We start from the raw sequence: 26,619 nt of genomic DNA, 5'->3' as shown, positions 1-26,619 counted from the left end.
TTGAATACCAATTAAATGTGCTTTAGACTTCTCTCTCTAGTCTGCATGTCTCTTAATGTCTCTTTCATATTCTCTATCTCTTTGACTCTCCATTCTACAATCTAAATGATTTTGCAGACCATTATTTCATGTGTAATTATAGTTTAAGCTATCCATTGAGTTTCTAATCTCAATTATCATATTTTTCTTTTCTAGAAATTCTACTTGATTCTTTTTCCTATCTGTCCTGTAATTTTGAGAGACTTTTTCCTTCCTCATACTTATGAGACCCTCTTTAAATATGTGAAATACATTTCAGAATCTGTGTCTAATAAATAATCTAATGACTAAAGATTTGCAGGTTTTATTTTGTAGTTTATTGTTTCTTTTGACTCTTACTCATGATATCTTATTTTCTGTGTGTATGTATTTAAATTTTTTTATTGTGATAACATATATACAACACAAAATTTCCTATTTTAACCACTTTGTGTGTACAATTCAGTGATATTGATTACATACACAGTATTGTGCTACTATGACCACCATTCATTACTAAAACTGTTTTATGGTCCCAAACAGAAACTCTGTACCCATTAAGCAATAACTCCCTATCCTTGCCCTCTCTCAGTTTCTGGTAATTTGTGATCTATTTTCTGCCTCTATGAATTTGCATATTCTAAGTATTTCATATAAGTGGAGTCATGTGATATTTGTCCTTTTGTATCAGGCATATTTCTTTCAACATGATGTCTTCAAGGTTCATTTATGTTGTAGCATGTATCAGAACTTTATTCCTTTTAATGGCTGAATAATATTCCATTGTATTGATATACCACATATACCACATTCATTATTCCATAGATGAACACATTAACATTATTTTTGTGTTAGTATTAGACACAGGCATTTAAACAGTATATTAAACTTATTATAACAAGTTTAGAATTGTAGTACATTGCAGGAAAAAAATACTTCCCCTTATCAAGAGATATTGTTCTTTCAAATATCATGTCTGAGGCACCAACTACTTCCTTATAAGAATTTGGAGGAAGTTCATATTTTTGTGTTGAAATTGTTCACATGTCAATTATTTAATCAAGTAAAACTTCTCACAGTTAGCCAAATTCAAAGCACTCAGAGAGATATGTGGTGAATTTTCCAAAGAAAAATCATCTCTGTATATTTTCAAAGCTTTGAAGATAAAATTTTAAATTACAGAAAGTGATAAGCAGTACTTTTATAGTCTAAATGGAATTTTTATATGTCCCCAAAAGACTTATTTTAAACATTCTTTCAAGAAATTTAACTTTCCATGATTTAATAAAAGTCTTAAGAAAGTGTCTGAATTAAATGATAACACTCCTGGCTTAAGTGGCTGCTCTAAGATATAAGAGGAAAGCCAGACTAAAGATGCATTGTAGTTTTCATTTCATTCCACTGTATGTGTGCGTGTGTGTGTGTGTGTGTGTGTGTGTGTGTGTGTGTGTATTTATACCTTTCCTGGGCATCTGGGTACTTCTAGACTGGGAGAAAATGCTACTATGATTTGGGGAATGAATGTTCTCAGTGGGTTTCCTTTATTGGGCTGCCTTAATGGGCTGGGTGGGCCTTGGGACTACTTAAGCACAAATTAGAACATAATTTGTTTAAATATTGGGTGCTCTAGTGCCAAAATTGATTCTTGGTACCCCTGTATTCCGGTTTGCTAATGCTGCCGTTAAGCAAAATACCAGAAATGGAGTGGCTTTTATAAAGGGGATTTATTTGGTTACAAAGCTACAGTCCTAAGGCCATAAAAGTGTTCGAACTAAGGCATCAATAATAGGATTCTTCACTGAAGAACAGCAGATGGCGTCCGGATCACCTCTGTCAGCCAGGAAGGCAAGTGGCTGGTGTCTGCTGGTCCTGGGTTGTGTTTCAGCTCCTCTCTCAGCTCCTGTGCATCCTTACCTTAGCATCTCTAAATATCCTTCTGTCTGCAACTCCCGGTATCTCTGAACATCTCTGTCAGCTCCCAAGTGTCTCTCCGAAAGTCTCTCTCAGCTGCTCTTGGGGCGTTTTGTCCTTTCTTAGCTTCTCAGGAGCAAACGCTGGGCCAGCATCTCCAAACACCAGCATCTGGGCCTGTACGGCTCTTTTTAAAGGATTCTAGTAAACTAATCAAGACCCATGCTGAATGGGCAGGGCCACAACTCCATGAAATAATCTAATCAAAGGTCATACCCTAATCATAAATATTAACAGATCTGCCCCCACAAGATTGCATCAAAGAATATGACTTTATCTGGGGGCCATAATATATACAAACTGGCACACTCTGTTACATGGCACCTTCTAATATTAGAATAATTTTTAAACTAAAATACTAGCTATATTAGGCAGTAGTAAAGGCAAACACCAAATACTTGCTCATGTCACTGAATTTTATTAAATACAACTAAGTGCCTTTGAGTTCATCTGATCCAGTCACTTTGTTTTAAGAAAGAAACCGAAGCCTGGAAAGGTAAAATGACTCGAGCAGGGTCTCACAGCGAGGGTTGCGGTGGTGGTGACAGAACGAGTCTCTTACCCCAGCCCATGGTTGTCTCTGGGACCCTAGCCCTCCCTCTCCATTTCCTTTATGCTTGATGCTTCTGGACCCTGGAGCTGCCTTGTACTCTCCCTCCCCAAAGTCCTTTGCATCCACTGATAGGCATTTGGGGCTCTTTATTTTGAGTTTGGGAAAGAGGCAGGTGTTCTGGTGTGGGGACTCCAGAAAAGACAGGGCTCAGGGTCAGAAAAATGGAGGTTATGAGCAGGCCTGAGGACTAGTTGGTGCCCCTGCTGAAGAGGGGATTAGGGCAAGAAACTGACGGAGCTGTGGAAGTCTGTGGGCACAAGGAACCCCATTTCAGCACATTGCTGGGAGGGGTTCTTTCTGGCACCTCCTGCTGGGTCCCCCTGCCTGCCCCATTCCTCATCCTTTGCCCACAACCTCGGACCATGGAGCAGCTCTGGCCTTTGGGAAGACAATGCTCTCAGCAAAGGGAAAGCCTGGGGCAGAGGCCAGTTTTCATGGGGGCATCTAAGGACTCCCTGACAAGACTCCCCACATATGGGAAAACTCGGGGAGGGGGTGCGTTCCTGCATGACTCTAGGGGGTGACAGCCAGGGAGGTTAGAACCCTCTGATTATTATTATGTCAGTTTTATTTACTGAGGTGTATGAGTCCTGTACACTATTAGCTTTACGTTTCCTCCCCTTAAAACATACAGGGCGAATGTAACACTTTTAAGATCTGCAAGTCAGGGACGTTTGGGGCATTATATTAGTATTGGTTTTTAATTTTGCTTTTTTGTGGGCAGAGTCTTCAGCATGTTATAGATTCTTTGTTGCTTGCTGAGACTTTTTTGTATCCCAACAAGGGGTCAATTTTTAGAAATCTTCCATGGATACTTGAAAAAAAATACATGTTTATTTCATGCAACTGCATTTCAGCATCTATCACAGTGACCAGGGCATGGTAGGATTCAGTAAATACAGATGTTGAATTGATATGGTTTTGTCATCAGACTACAACAACTTCAGAATATCTCTTAACATTTTTGTTTTGTGACAAATAAGTTTGCAGGGATACCTATGTCCCAGAAACGTCTAACTCTATGATATCACAGAACCATAATGTAAATGGATCATGTGGAAATTTTCTTACAACTCTCTGGAGGAGTGTTTTTCAGACTGACCATCTGCATCAGGATCAACTTGGGAGCTTTTTGTTTTTTTCCCCTTTTCTTTATTAGAGAAGTTGTGGGTTTACAGAACAATCATGCATAAACTATAGGACTCCCATATACTACACTGTTAACAACTTGCATTGGTATGGAACATTTGTTGCAATTGATGATACAACCTTTATATAATTGTGCTATTAACTATAATCCATAGTTTAACTTAGCATTCACTGTGGATAAACTGTAGTTCCATGGATTTTAAAATTTTTATTCTGTTACCTTACACACAATCTAACATTTCCCCTTTTTAATCACCTTCAGATATATATTTCAGTGCCTTTAATTACATTCACAATGTTGTGCCACCATCATGCCATCTGTTCCGGTTTGCTAATGCTGCCAGAATGCAAAATACCAGAAATGGATCGGCTTTTATAAAAGAGGTTTATTTGGTTTCAAAGTTACAATCTTAAGGCCATAAAGTGTGCAAGGTAAGGCATCAACAATCAGGTACCTTCACTGGAGGATGGTCAATGGTGTCTGGAAAACCTCTGCTAGCTGGGAAGGCAAGTGGCTGGCGTCTGCTCTGGAGTTCTGGTTTCAAAATGGCTCTCTCCCAGGACGTTCCTCTCTAGACACCTGCTTGCTCCTGAGTTGTGTTCTCCAAAATGTCTCTGTAAGCTGCAGCTCCTCCAAATGTCACTCTCAGTTGCCCTGAGGTTCTTCTGTCTGTGAATTCCTTTATATGACTCCAGTGATCCAATTAACACCCACCCTGAATGGGCGGGGTAACAACTCCATGGAAATTATCCAATCAAACGTTTCACTCACAGTTGGATTGAGTCACACCTCCATGGAAACACTCAGTCAAAGGATTCCAATCTAATCAACACTAATACATCTGCCCCCACAAGATTGCATCAAAGAATATGGCTTTTGGCGGGACATAATATATCCAAACTAGCACACCATCCATTATCAAAACATTTCCTTCATTCCAAATAGGAACCCTGTACAGTTTAAGCCTTAATATCCCATTCTTTATCTCTACCCCATCCCCAGGTAATCTATATTCTAGATTCTGCCTCTATGAGTTTGCTTAATCTAATTGTTTCAAATCAGTAAGATCATACAATATTTGTCCTTGTGTGTCTGGCTTATTTCATTCAACATGATGTCTTCAAAGTTCATCCATGTGGTTGCATGTATCAGGACTTCGTTTCTTTTCATGACTGAATAACATTCCACTGTGTGTGTATATTCTACATTTTATTTATCCATTCATCAGTCACTGGACACTTGGGTTGCTTCTATCTTTAGGCAATTGTGAATAATGTCGCTATGAATATTGGTGTGCAAACATCTGCTCGGGTACCTGCTTTCAGTCTTTTGGGTGTATACTGACTAGTGAGATTGCCATGTCATAGGGTAATTCTATACTTAGTTTTCTGAAGGACTGCCAAACTGCCTCCCAAGTGACTGCACCATTTTAACATTGCCACCAACAATGAATGTTTCTATTTCTCTGCGTCCACTCCAACCCTTGGTATTTTCCTTTTTTTTTTTTTTTTAGCCATTCTGATGGGTGTGAAATAGTATCTCATTGTGGTTTTGATGGCTACTGATGTTGAGCATCTTTTCATGTGCTTTCTGGCCATTTGTATATTTTCTTTGGAGAAATATCTATTCAAATCTTTTGCCCATTTTTTAAAATTGGGTTGTTTGCCTTTTGTTGTTAAATTGAAGGATTTCTTTTTATATTCTGGATATTAAACCTTTATCAATACACAAATGGTGCTGGGAAAACTGGATCTCCATTTGCAAAATGAAGGAGGACCACTACCTCACAACATATACAAAAATCAACTCAGAATGTATCAAAGACTAAATATAAGAGCCAGAACTATCAAACTCCGAGCAGAAAACATAGGGAAGCATCTTCAGGACCTTGTGTTAGGCAATGATTTCTTAGACTTGACACCCAAAGCACAAGCAACAAAAGAAAAAATAGGTAAATCTGAGTCTCCTCGAATTAAAACTTTTGTGCCTCAAAGAATTTCACCATGAAAGTAAAGCAACAACCAACACAATGAGAGAACATGTTTCGAAACCATGTATCCGATAAAAGTTTCTGTTCCTCATCCTGACTCATTTCAAGTGTCTTGTCTTTGAGTTCACTGATTCTTTCTTCTGCTCTTGAAACCCTCCTGAGACTTTTTCATTTCAGTCTTTGTGGTCTTCAACTCCATTAGTTCTGTTTAGTTCCTTTTAAAAATTTCTCTCTCTTTACTAAAATTCTCATATTGATCATTCATTGTTTTCCTGATATCCTTTAGTTCTTTCTCTGTGTTTTCTTTCATTTCCTTGAGCATTTTTAAGGTCATTTTTAAAAAGGCTTTGTTCAGTATGTCCACATTCTGGACTTCTTCGTTTGTGTTTTCTGGATTTTTATCCTCTTCCTGTGAATGGGCCATCATGTCCTGTTTCTTTGTTTGTCTGTACTCTTTTGTTGCACGTGGTACATTTTAGTATTTTAAAATGTTAACTCTGGGATTTATTCCCTGAGATGTCTGTCTCTTGATTTTGTCACCAGCTAGTGAAGAGACAGAGATTTTCTTGAGCTTCAGCTCTCCCATCAAGGTCTGCCCAAGGTGAATGCAGCATGCAGGGTTTTCTCTGTCTTGCCTAAGGCTTGTTAGTTGTTTTGGAGTTTCCCCATTACAGGAGTTTGGTTGTCCCCTCTGTTTCCCAGGTTACAGACCTCCCTCTCTTGGGTTGTTTAAGCCTTTGCCTGAGACTTTCACATCTATAGTTTCTTTACACTCTTTTCTTCTCTCAAGCTGCTTTTTCCTGGACAGAATATTCTGGAGGGGCACGCAGGAGAAGACTTTCTCAAATCGGTCTTTCCTACGTGAAACAGACCCACGTGGGGGTGCACATTGGCTCCACAGTGTCCTCAGACAGGACACCAAGATCTTGCACGGCTCCCCAAAGCTGAGCTTTCTTGGCCTGCTCAGCAAATGCAGCCCTTCCACCAACTGTCCACCGCAGCTCTGAGGAAGCACCGCTCCTTAAGTCTCCACTGCTGCACCCACAGGGGCGATTTGAAACAATAGGGGCTGCTGCTCTTGTCGGGGCAGGTTGGAGCAATGGCTGCCCTCACAGTGGGGCAGCTCCGTAGTTTTTTTAAAAATGCAGTTTCCAGGGTTCCACCCTAGAGCTACTGAATTAGAATTTCTAAGGGAATCTGATCTTATGTGAGTGCCGGTCCCAATTGCTTCTAATGCACACTAAACTTTGAGAACCATCTTATGGGCATGTTTTCAATATTTCTTCTTCAAAAGAACAAAAAGTCCATTATCATTTTATATGAAAGTAGTCATACTTGCTGAACCTCGCCATTGGTTCCCAAAGTCAGTTGTTCTATACATTAAACAGTGCTGTCTGGGAAAAGAAAATCACTGCATTATCACCCCTGCTGCATTTCAGTAGCTATGATATGCATTTTCTAATTAAATCTTCACCACAGTCCTGTGAGATGGGACTGTTATTCCCACTTACAATTGCAGAGCTCAGTCTACTGTAGTGAAATAAATTTTATGACCATATCCACTGGTTCTAGGACAATGGTAATTTTGAATTGATTCTTCCTTTCAGGAGATTTATAAGCACATTGCCTTTCACCTTGAAGGACCAAGAGAGAAGTGCTGCCAATTTATTGAAGTGAAAATGATGGAGGGAAGTTACATAATGACCAAAACCTCGGTGGCAATTATTGTGGCCGGAAGAGCATGGCCCACTGTGCCCTCCACCAGTGCTTGGGCTCGTTACGGTCATGGCGCACCCGGCCACAGCACCCCCAGAGCCTTCCCTGCGCTGTGATTGCTACTCCTCCAAGGTCTGAACCTTCCTGAGGTCAGCCTGTGCCCTAACCAGGGCATCTCACGGGTTTCACTTCTGTCCGGCCCTCTGTCTACCACTTAACTCCATTTAAAAAGGATCCTTGGCTCTCTCTTCTTATACAGAGCAGGACCAAGGGATCCACGGTTACTGATCATGAAGATGGTGTTAACCATGGCTCACTTCAATAATAAACCTATAAAAATATATTGAATTTATAAAGTATTCATAGACCTAAAAGCACTTTAGTACTATAACTTTAAGGTAAAGCATTAGTTGATATTCAGACAGGCCTGGATTTAAATCCTAATTGAGCCCTTTACTGGCCATGATGGACCTTTTTTTTTTTAAATTCAATTTTATTGAGATATATTCACATACCATGCAGTCATACAAAGCATACAATCAGTTGTTCACAGTACTACTATATAGTTGTGCATTCATCATCAAAATTAATTTTTGAACATTTTCATTACCACACACACAAAAATAATAAGAATAAAAAAATGAAAAAGAACAATTAAAGTGAAAAAGAACACTGGGTGCCTTTTTTTTCCCCCCTCATTTTTCTACTCCTCCATCCATACACTGGACAAAGGGGAGTGTGGTCCATATGGCTTTCCCAGTCACATTGTCACCCCTCATAAGCTGCATTTTTACACTATCATCTTCAGGATTCAGTGGTCCTGGTTGGCAATGTGATAGTTTCAGGTATTTACTGCTAGCTATTCTAAGTCATTAGAACCTAAGAAGGATTATCTACATGGTGCATAAGAGTGCCCACCAGTGTGACCTCTTGGCTCCTTTTGGAAACTCTCAGCCACTGAAGCTTATTTCATTTCATTTCACATCCCCCTTTTGGTCAAGAAGATGTTCTCCATCCCACGATGTTGGGTCTACATGATGGACCTTTAAGCAGGTTACTTAACCTCCCTGAGTGTTGATATCCTCACTGACAAAATTGAGTCTTGCTTCATACAGTTGCTGTGAGGATTAAAAGAGAAAATGTGAAGGATGTAGCATGGTGATGGCATATAGTAAGTGCACAGAGATAGGTAAAGTTATTATTCAGTCTTACATTTTTAACATAGATATGACTTTCTTTCACTGCTTTACCTCACCTCAGGTTCTCAGATTCTTCCTTTTTCTTAAAGATTAGGTAGACCAAAGGTGGGCATTGTAGGATTAATTTGCACCTTTCTTATCATTAGCTATTTATTCAAAGTTTCTTTGTGGTCTGGAATTAGCATTTCATTTATTACTTTCCCTACTGCTGTTTTGCTTTTCCTGTGTGGGAAATGTCAAGTGTGGTGGATGTGAACTGCTACTGATGCGGGCCATTGAACGTGTGAGAGTTGAAAACAGCAGTTATTAAAAAAAAAGCACAAGCATATGGGATCATTAAATTATTGATGTTTTTTTGCTGTGGTGGATTTATAAATAATACATGTTTTAAGAGTTAGTTCCTTTACATTTCTTTAGGGAAAATGAAACAGTCTTCTCATTTTGAGTTTAAAGAGAACTGACAGTTGGAGAAAGGTCAACAAAATGTTCATTCGTGCAGCTTCTATGCCAAAACCCCCCAAACTTCAAACAAGAACATAATAACCAATTTTATATAAATGTGTCAAGTAGTCTCCTTTATTTTGGGATCAGAACAAGCCAATGGATTTAACTTAGCATATAGGAGGGAAAAGTTTAAAATAATTTTAATATGAAAGTTTCATACTAAAAAATGTTATTTCTTCAGAAAACCTCCAAATTGAAGGTAGCTTCTACGGATAAAAACAAAAAAGAAACACAACAATTACTCTCTATGAAGCCTACCAGTTTCCTAACATATTAGCTCTTTAGAATTTGATTTTTAAAAAGGGAGAGTGTAGAGTGACTGATGAAAGATCCAGGGAAAAGTTTATAAAACCAGCTATAGTTATTCTCTACTGTACCCTTCACCTCTCTCTGCCCAGAACTATGTGTACTTTCCTCACCTCCCTTCACACTTTCCACCTCACTAAGCCACGGGCAATGCTCTACACTTTCGGCTGGTTTAGTAAGACAGCTGAACAAAAACAAATTATTAGAATACAAACATGAAGCCATAACAGGTAATGTCAGGAGACATAACATCCTTAATTCTTTTGTTTCCGGAATTTAAAAAAGTGTTTTTTTTTTTACTGTTTGAAAGTGTACTCATACTTTTTTTGTGTGTATTTGTGTATAACTTCTATCTCAGCAATTTCTAAAAATATTTGAAGCAGCCTATATGAATCCATAATTCAATTAGAAAACATTTTTCTGACGGTGGGACATCATTTAAACATTTTCTTCGAGTGGGAGAAGGCATTTCCTTTATAAGTATTTAGAAATATTTCCTTCCCACAAGTTCAGGCTCCAAGAGTATCTTAGTTGTGTTATGTAGATGTAGTGGTAAAAGAGTAAGTGGAAAGTACATGTAAAATTGTGTAGGGAGAGATGAAAGGATTTGTTAGTGAGTTTAATCTTCCGACCACCCAGAGGTAAGCAGGCTTAATACATTTTCTGAGCAAAGGAGCTGGTTGGGAGGGTGTTGGTGCTTCAGGGAACAGAAAATCTGATTTGGGTTTTACTTTTTAAACAAGGGAGTGTGATGTGAGGTGGTGTTTTATCCATCGCAGATTTCAGTGTTGTCACAGCTCGAGGGGGCTTTGCCAGTCAAAAGATCAAAGAAGACGCCAAGCATTTTCTGAGACATGAACTTTATTTGGGGCTTTCTCACAGGGAGGCAGAAATCAGCAGAAATCAAATGGCTTTTTTCTTGCCGGGCGGGTACCACTTTTGCAGGGAAGTTGGCTGCGCGATTAAAAGAGGATGGCAAGCCAGTTATAAGGGTTTAAGACAAAGACATTCCTAAGGGTGGGAGAGCATCCTGTGACATGGGGGTGGTGCAGGAAGGAAAGACTTACAGGATGGGGCTTTGTAAATAACCACAAGAGTGATAGCACTTGGGGGCCAGGAAGCAGGTAGACTAGATTAACATTCTTGCTCTTTCCTGAGACCAAGAGTTTCTCACCTCCTGCTTACTTCCCCTTTAAAGTTACAGTTTACCCTTTTCCTCTTTATTGGCTTACAAAGATGATAGGTTAAACATTAGCTGCTTAGGTCACGCAGACGCTGTGCACCAAGGTCTGAAGGCTTGTTTTGTTCAGGCCAGGGGCTGCCACAGTGTTGTTCAGACTCTTTTTTTTTATATTTCCCTAGATTTTTTCCAAATTGCTCTATGATGTTTCTGCAAAGGACAAACACCCATCTGCTAAGGGGAGAGTGTGAGTACCACCTTGAGATGCATATCGAAAGCGCTCAGCCAGTGCCTGGACTAAGGATGGTTCTAAATAAATCCCTTTTGTTTGCTCAAGACGTGAGGCCAAGGATGTCAAAGGAAGTCATTTGTCTGAACTATGTGCATTTGCAAATTGTGCTGTATTTGTGGTGATATTATAGAATGTTTTAATGGGAGGCCCTCAGAGATCGTTTTTGGGGCCAATTCTCTCTTTAACTAGCACCAAAATCTGATTAGAAGGCCCAAGTAATCAGAATCCTATTGGCACTAAACTTAAAGAGGAAAGAAGAAAATTACAAGAAAAATCAACTGATGACAAGGATGTTTAAATAAACTAAAAAACATCCAGGTAGGAATCGGAGTTCAGAACCCATTCCTCTCCAATCTACATATAATCTCCAATTGTGGATGGTGATCACTAACACTTAGAGAAACAAGGCACTGGAAGCCCTGGAAGTCAGCAAAAAAACAATTTAATTCTATTCTCTCTAAACTGCGCTTACAAGGACAGGAATGTAGACTCATATTTTAGAAGGTTTTCTAACAAGGATTTTCTGGTTAAGCCTGGGTAAATGAGAATGCTCAGTTAATCTTTGGGACCTAGCATATGACTTGCCTATAGTTGGAGCTCAGTAAGTGTCAGTGTATTCCCCTAAGGACTGGGGTTGAGACTGTACTACAGAAGGACCTGTTAAGCTCTGGAAATGTTTTCCTACCTCCCTCTCTTCCGGCCTGCCCCGCTTCCCTCCCTAATTTTCTCCACTATTCTTGCACGAAAAGAGATCCAGGGTGACAGGAAATATGATGACTCATCTGACATCAGATTGAGTCCTTTTTTTATTTGCCCTTTATGCCTGCCTCAGTCTCTGCTACTGGGAATAACTGTGTATGTTTTGTGAGTGTTTTTATTTCACAGAAGACACAAACGGATTGCAGGGGAACTCTGATGATTTAAAGCTCTGGTGCATGCAGCTATCTGATAGCTCTTTGTTTTCCACAATCCTTTGCCTAGGAAAAGAAATCAAAGTGTGTTTTAATCATGCTGACCAGCAAGGAGGGATTCCTTCTCTTTGCTTTGTATCTCTGGTTGTATATATTTATATATTTCCTTAAAGGTAGGTTTTATTTCTGCTTTATCTCATATTCCTTTTTTAGTTATGTGTATTTTCTTTTCTAGTTGTGCTTAAAATGAGCAGATATGAAATATGCTCTGCGTAAATGTGTCAATTGTCTGCATAGGAACCATCACTGTTAAAACTGCTAATAAATATGTTTCTTGGCTTTGTTTTGTTGTGCTAGGTTTGAGATGTAAGGTGATTTTTTGGGGGGAAGGTGAGGGACAGTGGAATATACTGTAAAATATTTTACTTTCTTTTTCCAATTAAAGTGGTAATAATAAGAATGATGTGGTTTTCTATTCATCTCTGCTATGCATATATTCAACTTATTTATTTACAGTTGTATTTAATATTTTTTCAAAACGGTGATTTCTTTGTTACTTGATGCTATTTTTCAATCTATAAATCCTTCCATTTTGGAGGTAATCATCTTTTTGGGGGAAGCATGTCATATTACTATGCTGAAATGTGTCTTAAGAGTGAGAGTAAGAGCATTCATTTTAAAAATTAAGACTTAGAAATGGACAACTGCTGGCTCTGCTGAACAAAACCACATTTCTATGTTCTGTTAGGTTTACAGAGGACTTGCTCTTCAATACTCTTGAAAGGTTTTTCTAAAAGGTCTCAAAGGGGAAGAAAAATGGGTGATGGGGAGCATTTTTTTAATCCAGTGTCTTTTATGTAGAAGTATTTTTATCGTTATTAATTATAATGTCAAGAATGATATTTTACATTTTAAAAAATTCTTTCTTGCTGAAACCCCAGTGTTTCCAAAAGCATTTGTCAAGCAACTATTTTATTTAGTACTCTAACAGCTTTCCTTTCATTCTTTTTCTCCTGATGAGCTTTTCAATCCCTTTAATTATTTTTCTTTCAATGTATTAATCAATTTGGGAAATTTGTGGAACAATATTTCAGGTGTCAAATTTTAACTTTATAGGGGAAAATGTAGAGGGGGCTTTAATGCAAATGAAGTATGTCAAATGAAGGTAAATAACCTACTTTAAATGCATTCTTGAAAAAATACCGAGATATGCATTGAACTATTGTCTAGAATTTAATCACTGAAAATGCTGTTATTTAAGAATCAATTTTGATTCCTTTAAAGAATGTTTGAGTAAATTTGCATTGAAACTTTGCATTCTCATAAATCTACAAAATAATTGAATTTCAAAGTTGATTTTAAAAAGAAGTATAGCTTGTTTATGCCTTAATGAAATTATTGGCTATTTCAGTTTGCCATTTCAGTTTGCTTTGTGAAGGTTCTCCAGCTAAGCACCTTGCTGGTTTTGGAAACAGTGGTCAGTGGGACCAGTTTTTTGGACAAGAAAGGGCAGGACTTTTCCTTACTTACTGAAAGAATTCTAGTCTGCTCAGTACAATTATGACATACACTCAAGGACATAAGCAAAAATGCGAGCCCTCGTATCTATCCCTTTACGTTTGTGGTGCTTTAGAGTTAAAAATACTTTAAAAAGTGCTATCAACATTATTTTATGTGCTCCTCACACTCGTCCTGAGATGTAGGCATTATTATTATCTCTGATTGAAAGGTGGAGGCTCAGAGAAGTGAGGTGACTTCCTCAGGTGACAGCTCAAGAAGCAGCAATGCGTGTGAAGGGGGCACCAGCTGAAGCTCGTACAAGTGACAGATAGCAGGGACAGGATGCTCGGTTGGCTGCATGACCACATTCCCCTTGGTCCCTGGTGACTGAAGCACGCCTGGAACCAGCCCCACCTGATAGCATCCTCTGCTTCTCTAACTCTTCCCTCTGTTTGGCCAATGCAGGCTGTGCGGGCTGTGCGTCTGAGGAGAGACTCTTTCACAAACTGTTTTCTCGTTATAACCAGTTCATCAGGCCAGTGAAAAATGTTTCTGATTCTGTCACAGTGCATTTTGAAGTGGCCATCACCCAGCTGGCCAACGTGGTAAGTGCTATTGTATCTGCAAGGACTCCCGGACTCTGAGGGATCAGAATAATCCCAAATGCTCGTGCACTTTTTGCTTGTGATAAATAAGGGAATCAAAAAATGCAAACAGACAAATGAAAACCTACACACTCCCTCTGCCTTGGGAGGGAGATAGTTTCCCCAGTGATGCGGTAACATTAGCAGTCTTAGTGTGCTGTAACAGTTAGGAAGCATTTTAATGGAACCTCTTTTGAAACCAGTTTATAAAACAAGGAAGTGAAAGTTGGGAGGAGAATACAAAGGGAGCCAACTTCATTATGCATCTTTTATAAGCCAGACACTGTCTATACTTAGTAGCTATCCTTATCTGCATTTTACAACCGAGGAAATGAAAGCTCAGTTAAGTAACTTCCCCAAGGTCATACAACTGAAAAAGAAAATGGAACTGGGATTTTAAACCCAGGCTGGTCCAACTCCAAAGCTTATTCTCTTTTTGCTCCATAGAAAAAGAATTGCTTCGTAAGTCTGCTATGTTATATAAGAAAGGAAAAAGTCACTCTCTTGCATATATGAATCCTGAAAAAACATAGGGTACTGATTTGAAGATCTTATTTTAATTTCTTGCTACCATGTTCAAGGGCAATTAGGACTGGACTTCTGGGTACTCTTCACTCCCTTGTTGCTGGGCCAGGGGATAGTGGGCCTGGGGCTCTGGTGCAGAGCCCAGCTGTGGGCTCCAGGGCTGGGCATGGGAAGGAGCAGGACTGGCCTGAGGCTAAGGGCCTGGACCAAATTCCAGGAACGGGCAGGCTCAGGAAGTAAGGAAAATCTGAAGCATCCTTATAGAAAGTTCTTGAGACTATAGCACTTAGGAGGAGGCGGCCCCTTTCATCTTAGCCTTAGTAGACTATGAGTAGGGAAGGAGCTTGTTTGTCTCTCTCCTTCCTTCCAGGCCTTGTCCATGGTGAAGTGGCAGTGCCTTCTCTAGGTATTCTTGGGGAAAGACCTTACTTACAGATGTGAAGTTGGAGTCCACCTTGTTTCTCAAGTCCGTGCCCCACAGTGGACTAAGCTGACCCTGGTTTGAGTCTAGCTTTTCCTACGGGATGTGCTGTTTCCTTACCCTGGCTCACTGGCGCTGGCCACCATGGAAAGGTCTGGATCTCCATGGATCTATCAGAGCAGAGAATGGTGAATCACAGGCCACACTCCATAAAGGAATACAAATAGAAGTCAATAACCAAATGCAATGACATAGGTAAGTTGAAAGTAAAAGGATGGAAAAAGATATACCAGATATACCATGCAAACATTAATTTTTACAAAGCAGGACAATGCATTAGAATATCATTCAGAAAAAAAAGGAAATGAAGTACTGGTACATGCTACAACATGGATGACCCTCAAAAACATGCTAAAGCATTTATCCCAGAGAAGTGCAGATGGTGGATGACGTCTATCAACTTTAAGGGTTCAGCTTGTGGTCATCCAGCTTCTGACCCAGAATGGAAGTTCAAAAAAAAAAAAAAAAAGCCAGATTTCTCCCACCTACATGGCAATGCAGTTTTTAAAACTGATATTTTTATTGAGGTAACTGTAGGGTCACATGCAGTGGTAAGAAATAGTAGAGACAGATTCCTGTTACGCTTTGCCCAGTTTCCCCAATAGCAACCATCACTCTGTCCTCCATTTCTAAAATTTTGTCATTTCAAGAATGTTATATAAATGGAATCAAAATATGTAACTTTTTGGGATTTTTTTTTTAACTCATTTTAATTCCCTGAAGAGTCATTCAAGTTGTTGCATGTATCAATAGTTCATTCCTTTTTGTTGCTGAGTATTGTTCCATGGTATTTATGTACTGCAGTTTGTTGCAGGACAACTGGGCTGATTGCAGTTTGGGGCTATTATAAGGAAAGCTAAATATTCATGTACTGTTTTTGGGGTGAACATAAGTATTCACTTCTCTGGGATAAATGCTTTAGAATGTTTTTGAGGGTCATCCATGTTGTAGCATGTATCAGTACTTTCTTTCCTTTTATTTCTGAATGATGCTCTAATGCATTGTCCTGCTTTTTAAAAATTAATGTTTGCCTGGTTTATCTGGTATTTTTTTTTCCATCCTTTTACTTTCAACTTACCTATGTCATTGCATTTGGTTATTGACTTCCAGATGTATTCCCTTGTGGTCAGAGAATGTGCTTTGAATAAATTCAATTTTTTAAAAAAATTTATTGAGGCTTGTTTTATGTCCCAGCATATGGTCTATTCTGGAGAAAAATCAGTGATCACTAAAGAAGAATTTGTGTCCTGGTGATTTGGGATGTAATGTTCTATACATGTCTGTTAAATTTCTCTCTCTCTCCTTTCTTTGTTTCTCTGTCAGTAGGGCTCTCTTTAGTATCTGAAGTAGGGCAGGACTTTCATTAGCAAAATCTCTCAGCATTTGTTTGTGAAAAATTTAAGCTCTCCCTCAAATTTGAAGGAGAGTTTTGCTGGATAAAGTATTCTTGGTTGGAAATTTTTCTCTCTCAGAATTTTAAATATATCATGTCACTGCCTTCTCGCCTCCATGGTGGCCACTGAGTAGTCATTACTTAGTCTTATGTTGTTTCCTTTGTATGTGGTGAATTGCTTTTCTCTTGCTGCTTTCAGAACTTGCTCCTTCTCTTCAGTATTTGACAGTCTGATCAGAATATGTCTTGGAGTGGGTTTATTTGGATTTATTCTATTTGGAGTTTGCTGGACATTTATGCTTTGTGTATTTATATTGTGTAGAAGGTTTGGGAAATTTTCTCCAACAATTTCTTTGAATACTCTTTCTAGACCTTTTCCCTTCTCTTCCCCTTCTGGGACACCAATGAGTCTTAAATTTGTACGTTTATTTTATCTACCATATCCCTGAAATCCATTTTGATTTTTTTCAATTTTTTCCCCATTCTTTCTTTTGTTCTTTCATTTTCCATTCTGTGGTCCTCGAGGACACTGAGTCATTGCTCAACTTCCTCTAATCTTGTATTATGAGTATCCAATGTCTTTTTAATTTGGCCAACCGTTTCTTTTATTTCCATAAGATCTTCTATTTTTTTTATTTACTCTTGCAATTTATTTTTTATGCTCTTCTAGGTTCTTCTTTATGTCTTTTATATCCTGTGCCATGCTCTCATTGTTTGTCCTTAATTCTTTGATTAATTGCGCCAAGTACTGTGTCTCTTCTGTTCTTTTGATTTGGGTGTTTGGGTTTGGGTTCTCCATATCATCTGGTTTTATCATATGCTTTAAGATTTTCTGTTGTTTTTGGCCTCTTGGCATTTGCTTTACTTGATAGGGTTCTTTCTGGATATAAAAAATACCGATCTCTAATTTGTCAGATCTACAGCTTGGTGGCGTACACTTTCTCTAACTAACCAGCAGATGGCATCTGCGAGTCTCCCATTCCCCTCAAGTCAGTTCTCCCCAACTTTGTCTTTGTGTTGTGTAGGGATCTGATTCTTGTGGGGTTCAGTTGGTGCACTAAGTTTGGGTGTGTTGTTGGTGCTGTCCGCCCTGAATGTGGGGCATGTGTCTGGGTGGTTAGGGAGGCAGGACAGCTTTAATAATCAAACCTCCCAGTGGTTCCCGGAGATTTAAGGCTGTTGCAAGGGTCTAAGCCTTCATTTCAGTCTTGCCACAGATTGTCTCTGCCGCTGACCCACAAGCCCCCGGCATTTGCATAGGGTCCCTGGAATTTCCGAGCGGGTGCCCCCTCTCAGCTGTGCTCTTCCAGGACCTCTGCCAAGGGAAGGCCATGCTACGTCACAAGTGTGTGCCGGCCTACCAGGGAAGCCCTGGGCCACTGGGCTGTGCAGGGGCACTCCCAGCCTGCTGCAAAGATGGCTGAATGGGGCATGTTAATCTCCCCCTCCTCGCACAGCTCTGCCTTCCCAGCTCCAGGACAACCAGCTGTGGGCGCACCAAAGGCCACTGACTATGGCTGATATTGTGGTGTGTGCACGGTGCTGCGGGAAAAACTCCCCATCACACTGGGTTTCTTAGCGCGGCTCTGGGCTGTGGGTCGGCCCGGGCAGGAGCGTCCCCCATCTGCTGGGGAGATGGCTGCAAGGGGCGTTGTTTCTTTCTCCTTTTGGTTCCCCTCTGTCCCCCCAGCCCTGAGACAATCAGCAGCGGGCTATCCTCCACACCAGACTCCGAGACGTTGGCACAGTCCACTCCTGCTGTGCTTCACTGCGTGGTTCTCACTGTCTTAACTGCAGCGCTCCCGGGTTTTTTTTTTTTTTTAAAGGAACTAGTCTGTCCCCAAATGCCAACCCACAGTTTCCCCACACTGCAGTGTGGCTGCCGGACTTTCAGCCGGCTCACTCACTCGTTTCAGAATGCAGACTCCTGGTTTCACCAAGTACATGGTCCCTGTGGATTTAGCAGACCTTGTCTGGCTGGTGCATCACTGGGAACTGGTGTCCTGGGTCACTTTCTGGCTTTTATCTAGTATTTTTCACGGAGGTGTTTTTTTGCCCTGTCTCACCTAGCCGCCATCTTAGGTTCTCTCTCTGTCATTGCATTTGAAGTGAGTTTCTCGTAAAAAGCGTATACTTGGATCACCTTGTCCAGACCAGAAGTCTCAGGGAATATAGTTTCAATTTAGCTGGGTACATTGTTTCCCAGGAAAGTGGGAAAATAAATATTGGGTGACCAATTAGCATTTTCTGCCATAGGACCACAGGTGGAAGTCAGGTGAACATCAGTGGACGCAGAAGACATATTTGCAGTGACTTGTGTGAATGGGGGCCCAGTTTTGAAGACGCTGTGTACCATCTTCATAAGGATGTCTGCAACCACCAAATTAGTTTTAGATACATTCCATGGAGTTAGGTCAGAAGTAAAATACAGGGTAGCTAAATCCAGAAGTCCTTTGGGGACCCAGGAAGAGCTTCAATTATCTCTAAGTTCCTCAAGTTGATATTTAGCCTAGGCATAGACTTCCCCAGTGTTGGTTTATTGGAGGCTATTGCTTCTCATGTGGGGTCACCACAAGTCCCTGTGGACCATATTCATGGTCTTCACTTAGCCGCTGTGAGTTATGGGGATGGTTCTATGATGGGGTACAGCTAGAATGCACAATCACCACTCTCTTCTAGAAAGCCTCCAGGTCTGAGCCCCCAGGATGCCCTTAGAGCTGCAGAGAGTTCTACTTGGAGGTGTCTGTTGCTGCCCAAGCAGAATGACCTTGGCCATGAAGTTTTCTGGGTGAATGATCTTCCAGTGTAGGAGCATAACTACTGTCTCCCTATAGGGATCCAGGGAAAAGCCCCTGCCCCATGTTTTTGATGGCCTGGCATATCTGAAACTACAAACTTAAAGCCCGTGCATAATGCAGCCCACCTGGCCTTTCTGATATGATTCTCTGAGTCTGTTGTGCTGCTCCAGAAACGAGTTGATTTGAAATCATTATTCAATTTAATGCAGCCTGGGTGTTAACTAATTTTTTTTCCCCAAGAAATACGCACAGGGTAATGGTTCCAGGAAGGCAAGGTGCTGTTATGGGTCTTACAGTAGGGCCTACAGTCATCGATGTGGTCTGGAATTGGATGGAGAACCACACCATCACAGAGCAGGTCCCCCCACCATGGAGCTTCACTATATAGAGCTTCATCAGCCTGTGCAAGTGCGGGTGGGGAGACAGGGATATTGCCAGGAAGGTATGGCCAGCAGATTTTGATTCTCTGAACACAGCATACTAGTTCAGAGAAGATGTGGTTTTGGATGATCAGGGACTTTATGCCAATTACCTCTGAGGCTTTCCTGGAACTGAGACCACAGAGCCAGTCCATTCTTAAGTGACAGCTGGTGGAGTTGTTGACATACTACAATCTGTGGTTGAAAAGGTGATCCTCTCATAACCAGGAGCCAACCTGAGGCTTGGGTAATTATAAAGACATGGACTGCTTGGCCAGTGGACAAGTACAGCCCACTTTGCTTCCCCTGCTGAATAGAAAACCATGAATGTAGCCCTATTTTGCTGACCTCTTGTAAGCCCTGGGGCTTACCGTGAGTTGACACAAACCCATATGAAGTAGGAAGTTTGGCATGGTCTCCAGTTGGCTAGTGAGTCTTCTAGGAAAGGGAGCAAGGAGAATGGGGTGGGGCAAGTGAAGGACTAGCGAGAGGCTTCGTAAACCAGGGCAGTCTGGATTCTGAGCCCCAGCCAAATTCCTTTTGCCACGATGAGCTCCTTTACCCTGGAGTATCTTTTGTGTCTTGGGAAGCAAGGTTGGCTGAGTAGGTTTTGGAACTCACTGATAGTTACTCACTGGGTAACTATCAATAGCCCCAGTCTGTTATGTTATAAGCTGGGGAGTCTGGTTCTGAAGTTCTGGGTATGTCTGCATTAGCTTTCCCACTGAGAGTTGGTGGTTGCCTAGGAACTCATTATATTTGGGATACTGGCCTGGAATGCTCTTCCTGCAGGTAACACCGTGACTCTCTTTAGGTCATTTAGGTATTTGCTTATACATCACCTCCTGAGAGAAACTGACTTTGACCATCCTATCTAAAATCGATGTGTATGTGTGTGTGCATGCAAACATATGTACTACTCTATCCTTCTATCTTTCTTCATAGCACTTATCACCATCTAACATTATATTGTGTATATATTATTAATTTTTGTATCCTCAACTAATATCTAAGACCCAGGAAGGCAGGAACTTTTTCAGTCCTATTTACTGCTGTATCACCAGCATTTATAAAGCATATAATAGGTAGTAAATAAATATTTGTGGAATGAATGATTGAAGCAATCAGAGGTGGATTGGGTGGAAGCGGAGGATACAATGTGGGCTGAGTGGCAAATTCTAGCTGTAAAATTCCATAGTGAGCTGGGGCTGACATTTTAAGATGGAATTCTGGGGCATATGGGCTCAGGACTCGGAGCCTAGTGAGTCCAGAAGCGTAGTTGAAAAAGGAAGGATTTTTGGGAGTTGGGAAGAAGACAACAGGGATGGTGAACCGGGTCTAGATACCCATAGCCGTCTCAATATTTCCCCTCCTTTCTCTCTTCTCTTTTCCCACTCTCTTTCTTCTCTTCTTTCTCTCCGTTCATGGAATCAGAAACAATTATGGGCTCAGGTGATCAGGAAAGCCTTCCCAGAAAAGGTGAGACTTAACCCATCTTTCAAAGACAGTCTTGAAGCCATGTTCCCTTTCAGTCAACAGGTTTGGGACCAGATGTGGAAGTATTGTATTTCGGTGCATACTAAAGGCTTTTTATGTATTGTCTTTCTACTCTTCTTGCTTTCCTCCATTAGCATGAATATTTTAGATTTGGCTGTTTTTAGCTGTAATTTCTTCACTAAGACTCACCTCTATTACTAAGTGCATTTGAGCCTAAAAATATTATTTCTTCTCCCCAGGATGAAGTAAACCAGATCATGGAAACCAATTTGTGGCTGCGTCATGTATGTGTCAACAGCACATATCCCTCTCTTTGAACTGTGTTGCCCATGTGTCAGCTTAATAACATCTAGTGAATGAAATTCACTAGCATTCCCTCTTTCCATCTCCAACTTGTCCTCACCATCTTTCCATCCCCAGCTTGTCCTCTTTCCATCTCCAGCTTGTCCTCACCAAAGCTTAAAGTTCAGCTCTGGTAACAGCAGGTTTGATGCAAGCTTCCAAGTGCAAAAATGTAGGGACAAAGTCTCTCTGACAGAAACTTCTGTCGTTTCTGGTTTTTGCTCTCAAGTCTCCTATTTTTTTCTGTAACTTGAGCTCCAGAGTCAGACGTTTGCCCACTCTTTGATCCCTGCAGTACCAGGTCTAGCAAAGGCAGTAGCTGAGTTCATGAGCATGTAGGTTTGAGTCCCACCAGCTGTTTTTTTTCAGTCATGCCATCTCTTCCTTTCTGTCTTAATATTTTACAGATTTTGTAACAAATTCATCATCATACACTTGAACTCTCATTTTAATATTAGAAATGGATTGCTACTCCAGTTTGAGTCTTGTCCATGGAACATGGAAGTTGAGCCTGTAACCTTGGCTAGCTAATTAATAATAGATAATTAGCTGATTAAATATTTTCCCAAATCACCCCAAAGACTTTATCTTCAACTTTGGATGCAAACCAATATGCTCTTGAAAACTCATTCAATTTCAACTGAATACAAATAACATAAGGATTTTTTTTTCAAAATAACCCATTGGACCATATAGAACTCATATTGAAAAAAAGTTACCAAGAAATTGTTTTAAGTAAATGCTATTTCCTTTAGATCTGGAATGATTATAAATTGCGCTGGGATCCAATGGACTACGATGGCATTGAGACTCTTCGTGTTCCTGCAGATAAGATTTGGAAGCCTGACATTGTGCTCTATAACAAGTATGGGTGTCATTGTCTCTTTCCAAAATTGTTTTTGACACATGCTGGCCAAGAGCTAAGAGGGAGTTACTAATGGTATCTGATTTACTTGGCAGTGCTGTTGGTGACTTCCAAGTTGAAGGCAAGACAAAGGCTCTTCTTAAGTATGATGGCATGATTACCTGGACTCCACCAGCTATTTTTAAGAGCTCCTGTCCTATGGATATCACCTTTTTCCCTTTTGATCATCAAAATTGTTCCCTGAAATTTGGTTCCTGGACATACGATAAAGCTAAAGTTGATCTTCTAATCATTGGATCTAAAGTGGATATGAATGATTTTTGGGAAAACAGTGAATGGGAAATTGTTGATGCTTCTGGCTATAAGCATGACATAAAATATAACTGCTGTGAAGAGATATACACAGATATAACCTATTCTTTTTACATTAGAAGATTGCCGATGTTTTATACCATTAATCTGATTATCCCCTGCCTCTTTATTTCATTTCTGACTGTTTTGGTCTTTTATCTTCCTTCTGACTGTGGTGAAAAAGTAACACTTTGCATTTCAGTTCTGCTTTCCCTGACTGTGTTTTTGCTGGTAATCACAGAAACCATCCCGTCCACATCTCTTGTGATCCCACTCGTGGGCGAGTACCTGCTATTCACCATGATCTTTGTCACCTTGTCCATTGTGGTGACCGTCTTTGTATTGAACATACACTATCGCACCCCAACAACACACACCATGCCTGAGTGGGTGAAGACGGTTTTCCTCCAGTTGTTACCCCAGATCCTAATGATGAGGAGGCCTCTGGACAAGATGAAGAAGACAAGTTCTGATAGAAACCCCAAGGGCATCTCCAGTAAGCCTGCCAAAGTCAAGTTTGCTAACCGGGGAGAGCCTAAACTTCTTAAAGAATGCTGTCACTGTAATAAATCAAGTGATCTTGCTACCAGCAAGAGAAGATTGAGTCATCAGCCTTCACAGTGGATGACCAAAAATTTGGAGAACTCGCCTGAAGTTGAAGATGTGATTAATAGTGTTCAATTCATAGCAGATAACATGAAGAATAAAAATGAAACCAAAGAGGTAAATGCATGTCTCCTTTAGCCTGCCCAGCTTTCACCCTTAGCAGGCCTACAAGCACTTTGTAGACATGGCTGGTTCTTAATGTGAGAGCTCTGTTTACAAGTGGCAGTCAGGTAATGTTACTCTGAGATCCAGCTTTAGTAAATATGCAATTATGCATGGCCTGCAGGCCCATACTTTGGAGTAGGGTAGGATAAGCAAGATTATGTGTAGTACCAGAGGAAATCTTTACCTCCAGAAAGTTTAACTGGAGTGATATCTGGTTAAAATAAGCATTAAGGGCAACGTTGGTTAATGAAACCAAGAGCCATTGCACAAAGGTGGCAGATAGAAGGATGGAAACGGAAAAGCTGTCTCTAGAGGGGAAAGGGAAATGACTGCAGAGCAGCCTGCAGTCTGAGAGCTGTGGGTAGGTGGCAGTGAGGCTTCTGGCTGTTCGAATCCCTAAATCACCTAAATGAGAGGGATTTAGGTGCTGATTGAATGAGCCTCAAAGATATTTTTAGCATTATCTCTCAGTACCATCTTCTCCTCCTACTTCTTTGAGTCTAACTATAGCAGCATGGACTATCTTCTTTCCCACAAAGAGAAAGCTCAAGAAAATCATGGCTAGTTTCCATACCATGAGGATGACTAGCTGAGGGCTTCTGAAAAGTCTTGCCAGGTATCTGTGTTTGACCTCAGATTGCAGCTCCCAGCATCCTTAGCTCCTCATGAAGGCATATCGCGAGACCTAAAATCCACCCTGTTGATCCAGGGGAAGATGCCCTGAATATCTGTCACACAAATGGGGCAGGGGGGATGCATCACAGGACAGGAAAGCCAAGAAAAACTCATATTCATGATGACATCTTCATAAAATCTAGGAGGGAGTCACTATTAATTTAACGCCACCAGGTATGGCCCTTAAGACTTAATTGCAGAGACTTTAGCAAGAAGGTTAGAAGTTGGAAACTGGAAGGATGTGAGAAATGCTATGAATTCTTCACAACCAGCATCACTTTGAAGACTGGAGGGCTGTCTGTTGTGATAAGGGGATCCTGGATCAAATCCAAGTCCTAACACCCTTTCAAACCCCCATTCTATGTCACTGATACAAATCCGTTTCCCAGACTTGCCAAGGGGCAAATGACAAGAGTTGAGCTACCTGAGCAACTATTTCTTGCAGTTAGGAAAGGTCTTTTTTGACCCACGGAATCATGAATTATTTAGGTCTTCTGCATGCTCTGTGGCCAGCTTCAAGAGACACTGATGGGGGCACACATCCACTCCTCATCAGACAAAACAAAATTTCTTACATGTGCTAGGTAGGGGCACGTAGGTTAACCAACATAATACCAATCTATTTGTTTTTAAAATGCCAGGGAAATCTTGTTTGAAAAAGAAGCAGCTTATATATGAAGCAGAGCATGTCTCCTCTGGTTTTGACTTTAAAATATTGCTTTGACTTTTTGCATTTCAGGTAGAAGATGACTGGAAATACGTGGCCATGGTGGTGGACAGAGTATTTCTTTGGGTATTTATCATTGTTTGTGTGTTTGGAACTGTGGGGCTATTCATGCAGCCACTGCTGTGGAACATGGGAAAATCTTAAAATATATTTTCCTTTTATCTTCAGAAACTTACAGATGCTACATTTGTTCTGTGTTCCCTGCCATAAAGGAAGGGACATAAACCTTCCCATCCAAGTCCCCCATCCACTGTAGCCAATGACAAGATGGGAAAAAGAGGACTTTCCTTTAGCTTAGGAACAGGTGTGCCCTCATGTAGCACGGGGAGTGCCTGAAGGCGGTTTTAATGCTGGAGCAAAGAGCTGGCACCCCCCACAGGCTGAGTGTGTCAGGCCCTACTTCCCTTGTCTGTACACGTTAGGCTTCCAAGGAAGGGAATGAGCCCTGTGATCAGCATCGAGCTGCACCAAAAAAGAGCCTCGGTCTTGCCTCCCGTTTAGGCTGCTCAGCCACACAGTGACACACGCCAGGGGCGAGGGAAATCCAACTGGGACCTTGCTGATGTTTTAGCAACACTTGTGGACTGTTGTGCCCTTGCTCTCCTGTGCACGTCTCCGTGATGCAGCTCACACACGGCAGCATTTTGTTGATCATTGATTGGTAGTCAGGGTCTATCTTAATTAGCGTTCATCTGACGAGGGTCTTGAGTGGGAACCCAGCACACGAGTATAGAAATAGTTCCGTCCTCACACACTCACAGCTTTTTAGGAAAACTCATATACGAAGAGCTGCAGTCTCAGGCATCATTTGGGGAATGCCACAAAACGAGAGAACCTGGTGGGGTGGCTCCAGGTAAACCTGAAGCAACCTTGGCTATGGGTCGAGAGAAGGTGTCCTTCTGGCCTTTCCTTGTTAATGGTTTCCATTTGTTCATTGTAGGCAAGACTGAAAATAAAGTTGTTTTTTTTCATAAGAAATTATGATCTTGTACCTTTGTGGGGCAATTTTTTTTTTCTGAGAGGGAGAACCTTGGGAATTCTGTTCTATTCCACCCTAGTTTATCCTCTTACTTGTTGTAGAAATATTGTTATAATAATTTGAAAGCAGGAACAAAATAAATCTACCCTAACCCAGGAACTAATTCCACATTTGCCTTTTCCCTTCTGGTCTTTGTCAATATGCACACATAATTTTACATTTCAATTTTACCTTTCAATTTTCTACTGTGCTTTCTTCTCACAACATGTCAGCAACATTTGCCCATTGTTACTAGATTTGAAACATACTTTTTAAGATTGCACAGTTTCTGTTGTGTTGACATACCATAATTTCTATTATCACATTGTAAATTCTTCCTTTTTTCTACTGGATCATAAGCACTCTGTAGTACAGCAGGCAGAGGTCTTTAATTGGAATTACCCTGTTTTAAATTATTTTTACCCCCTCTGCAATGATTTCTGACACTAAGTACTGGAGTTGGGATAAACTTCACAAGTTAAGGGCATGGTCCTCCCCAGGACGGCTCTCTTCAGACACCAGCCGCAAGGTCAGGGGTTCCCAGGGGCACCCTCACTTCTGACCAACTGGCTACAGATTTGGGAGTCCCCACTACCTCCTCAGGCTCGGTAATTCACTAGAACGACTCACAGAACTTAGGAAAGTGCTGTACTTTTAATAACAGCTTTATGATAGCAAAAGCATACAGATCAGAGCCAGCCAAAGAAAGAGATGTGTAAGGCAAGGTCAGGGAAGGTCCCCAAATGTGAAGCTTCTGGTAGCC

At 40.8% G+C, this 26,619-nt stretch overlaps 1 protein-coding gene across 2 annotated transcripts; it reads left to right on the top strand.

Annotated features, from left to right (window-relative positions):
• Positions 1-11,654: 11,654 nt before the first annotated feature.
• On the top strand, positions 11,655-25,787 carry CHRNA6 (cholinergic receptor nicotinic alpha 6 subunit). 2 transcript variants are annotated; one of them, XM_037812934.1, is made up of 6 exons: positions 11,655-12,023; positions 13,816-13,955; positions 21,347-21,391; positions 22,205-22,314; positions 22,410-23,388; positions 24,851-25,787. In XM_037812934.1, exons 1-6 carry the CDS (start codon positions 11,948-11,950, stop codon positions 24,980-24,982), a joined length of 1,482 nt encoding a protein of 493 aa, XP_037668862.1. In that variant the 5' UTR covers positions 11,655-11,947; the 3' UTR covers positions 24,983-25,787. The 2 variants fall into 2 exon arrangements, with proteins under 2 accessions (XP_037668862.1, XP_037668863.1); XM_037812935.1 differs by lacking the exon at positions 21,347-21,391.
• Positions 25,788-26,619: the final 832 nt, after the last annotated feature.

Source organism: Choloepus didactylus, chromosome 20, assembly GCF_015220235.1.
Source record: "Choloepus didactylus isolate mChoDid1 chromosome 20, mChoDid1.pri, whole genome shotgun sequence".
In the NCBI taxonomy this organism is placed as follows: domain Eukaryota; kingdom Metazoa; phylum Chordata; class Mammalia; order Pilosa; family Megalonychidae; genus Choloepus; species Choloepus didactylus.
The sequence above is the reverse complement of the archived record's forward strand: the minus strand, read 5'-3'. Positions and strand labels throughout refer to the sequence as shown.

Coding starts and splice junctions, on each gene's coding strand:
- CHRNA6 (XM_037812934.1), top strand. CDS start 11,948: ATGCTGACCAGCAAGGAGGGATTCCTTCTCTTTGCTTTGTATCTCTGG. Junction 13,956..21,346: donor TCACCCAGCTGGCCAACGTG/GTAAGTGCTATT, acceptor TCTTCTCCCCAG/GATGAAGTAAACCAGATCAT. Junction 21,392..22,204: donor CCAATTTGTGGCTGCGTCAT/GTATGTGTCAAC, acceptor TATTTCCTTTAG/ATCTGGAATGATTATAAATT.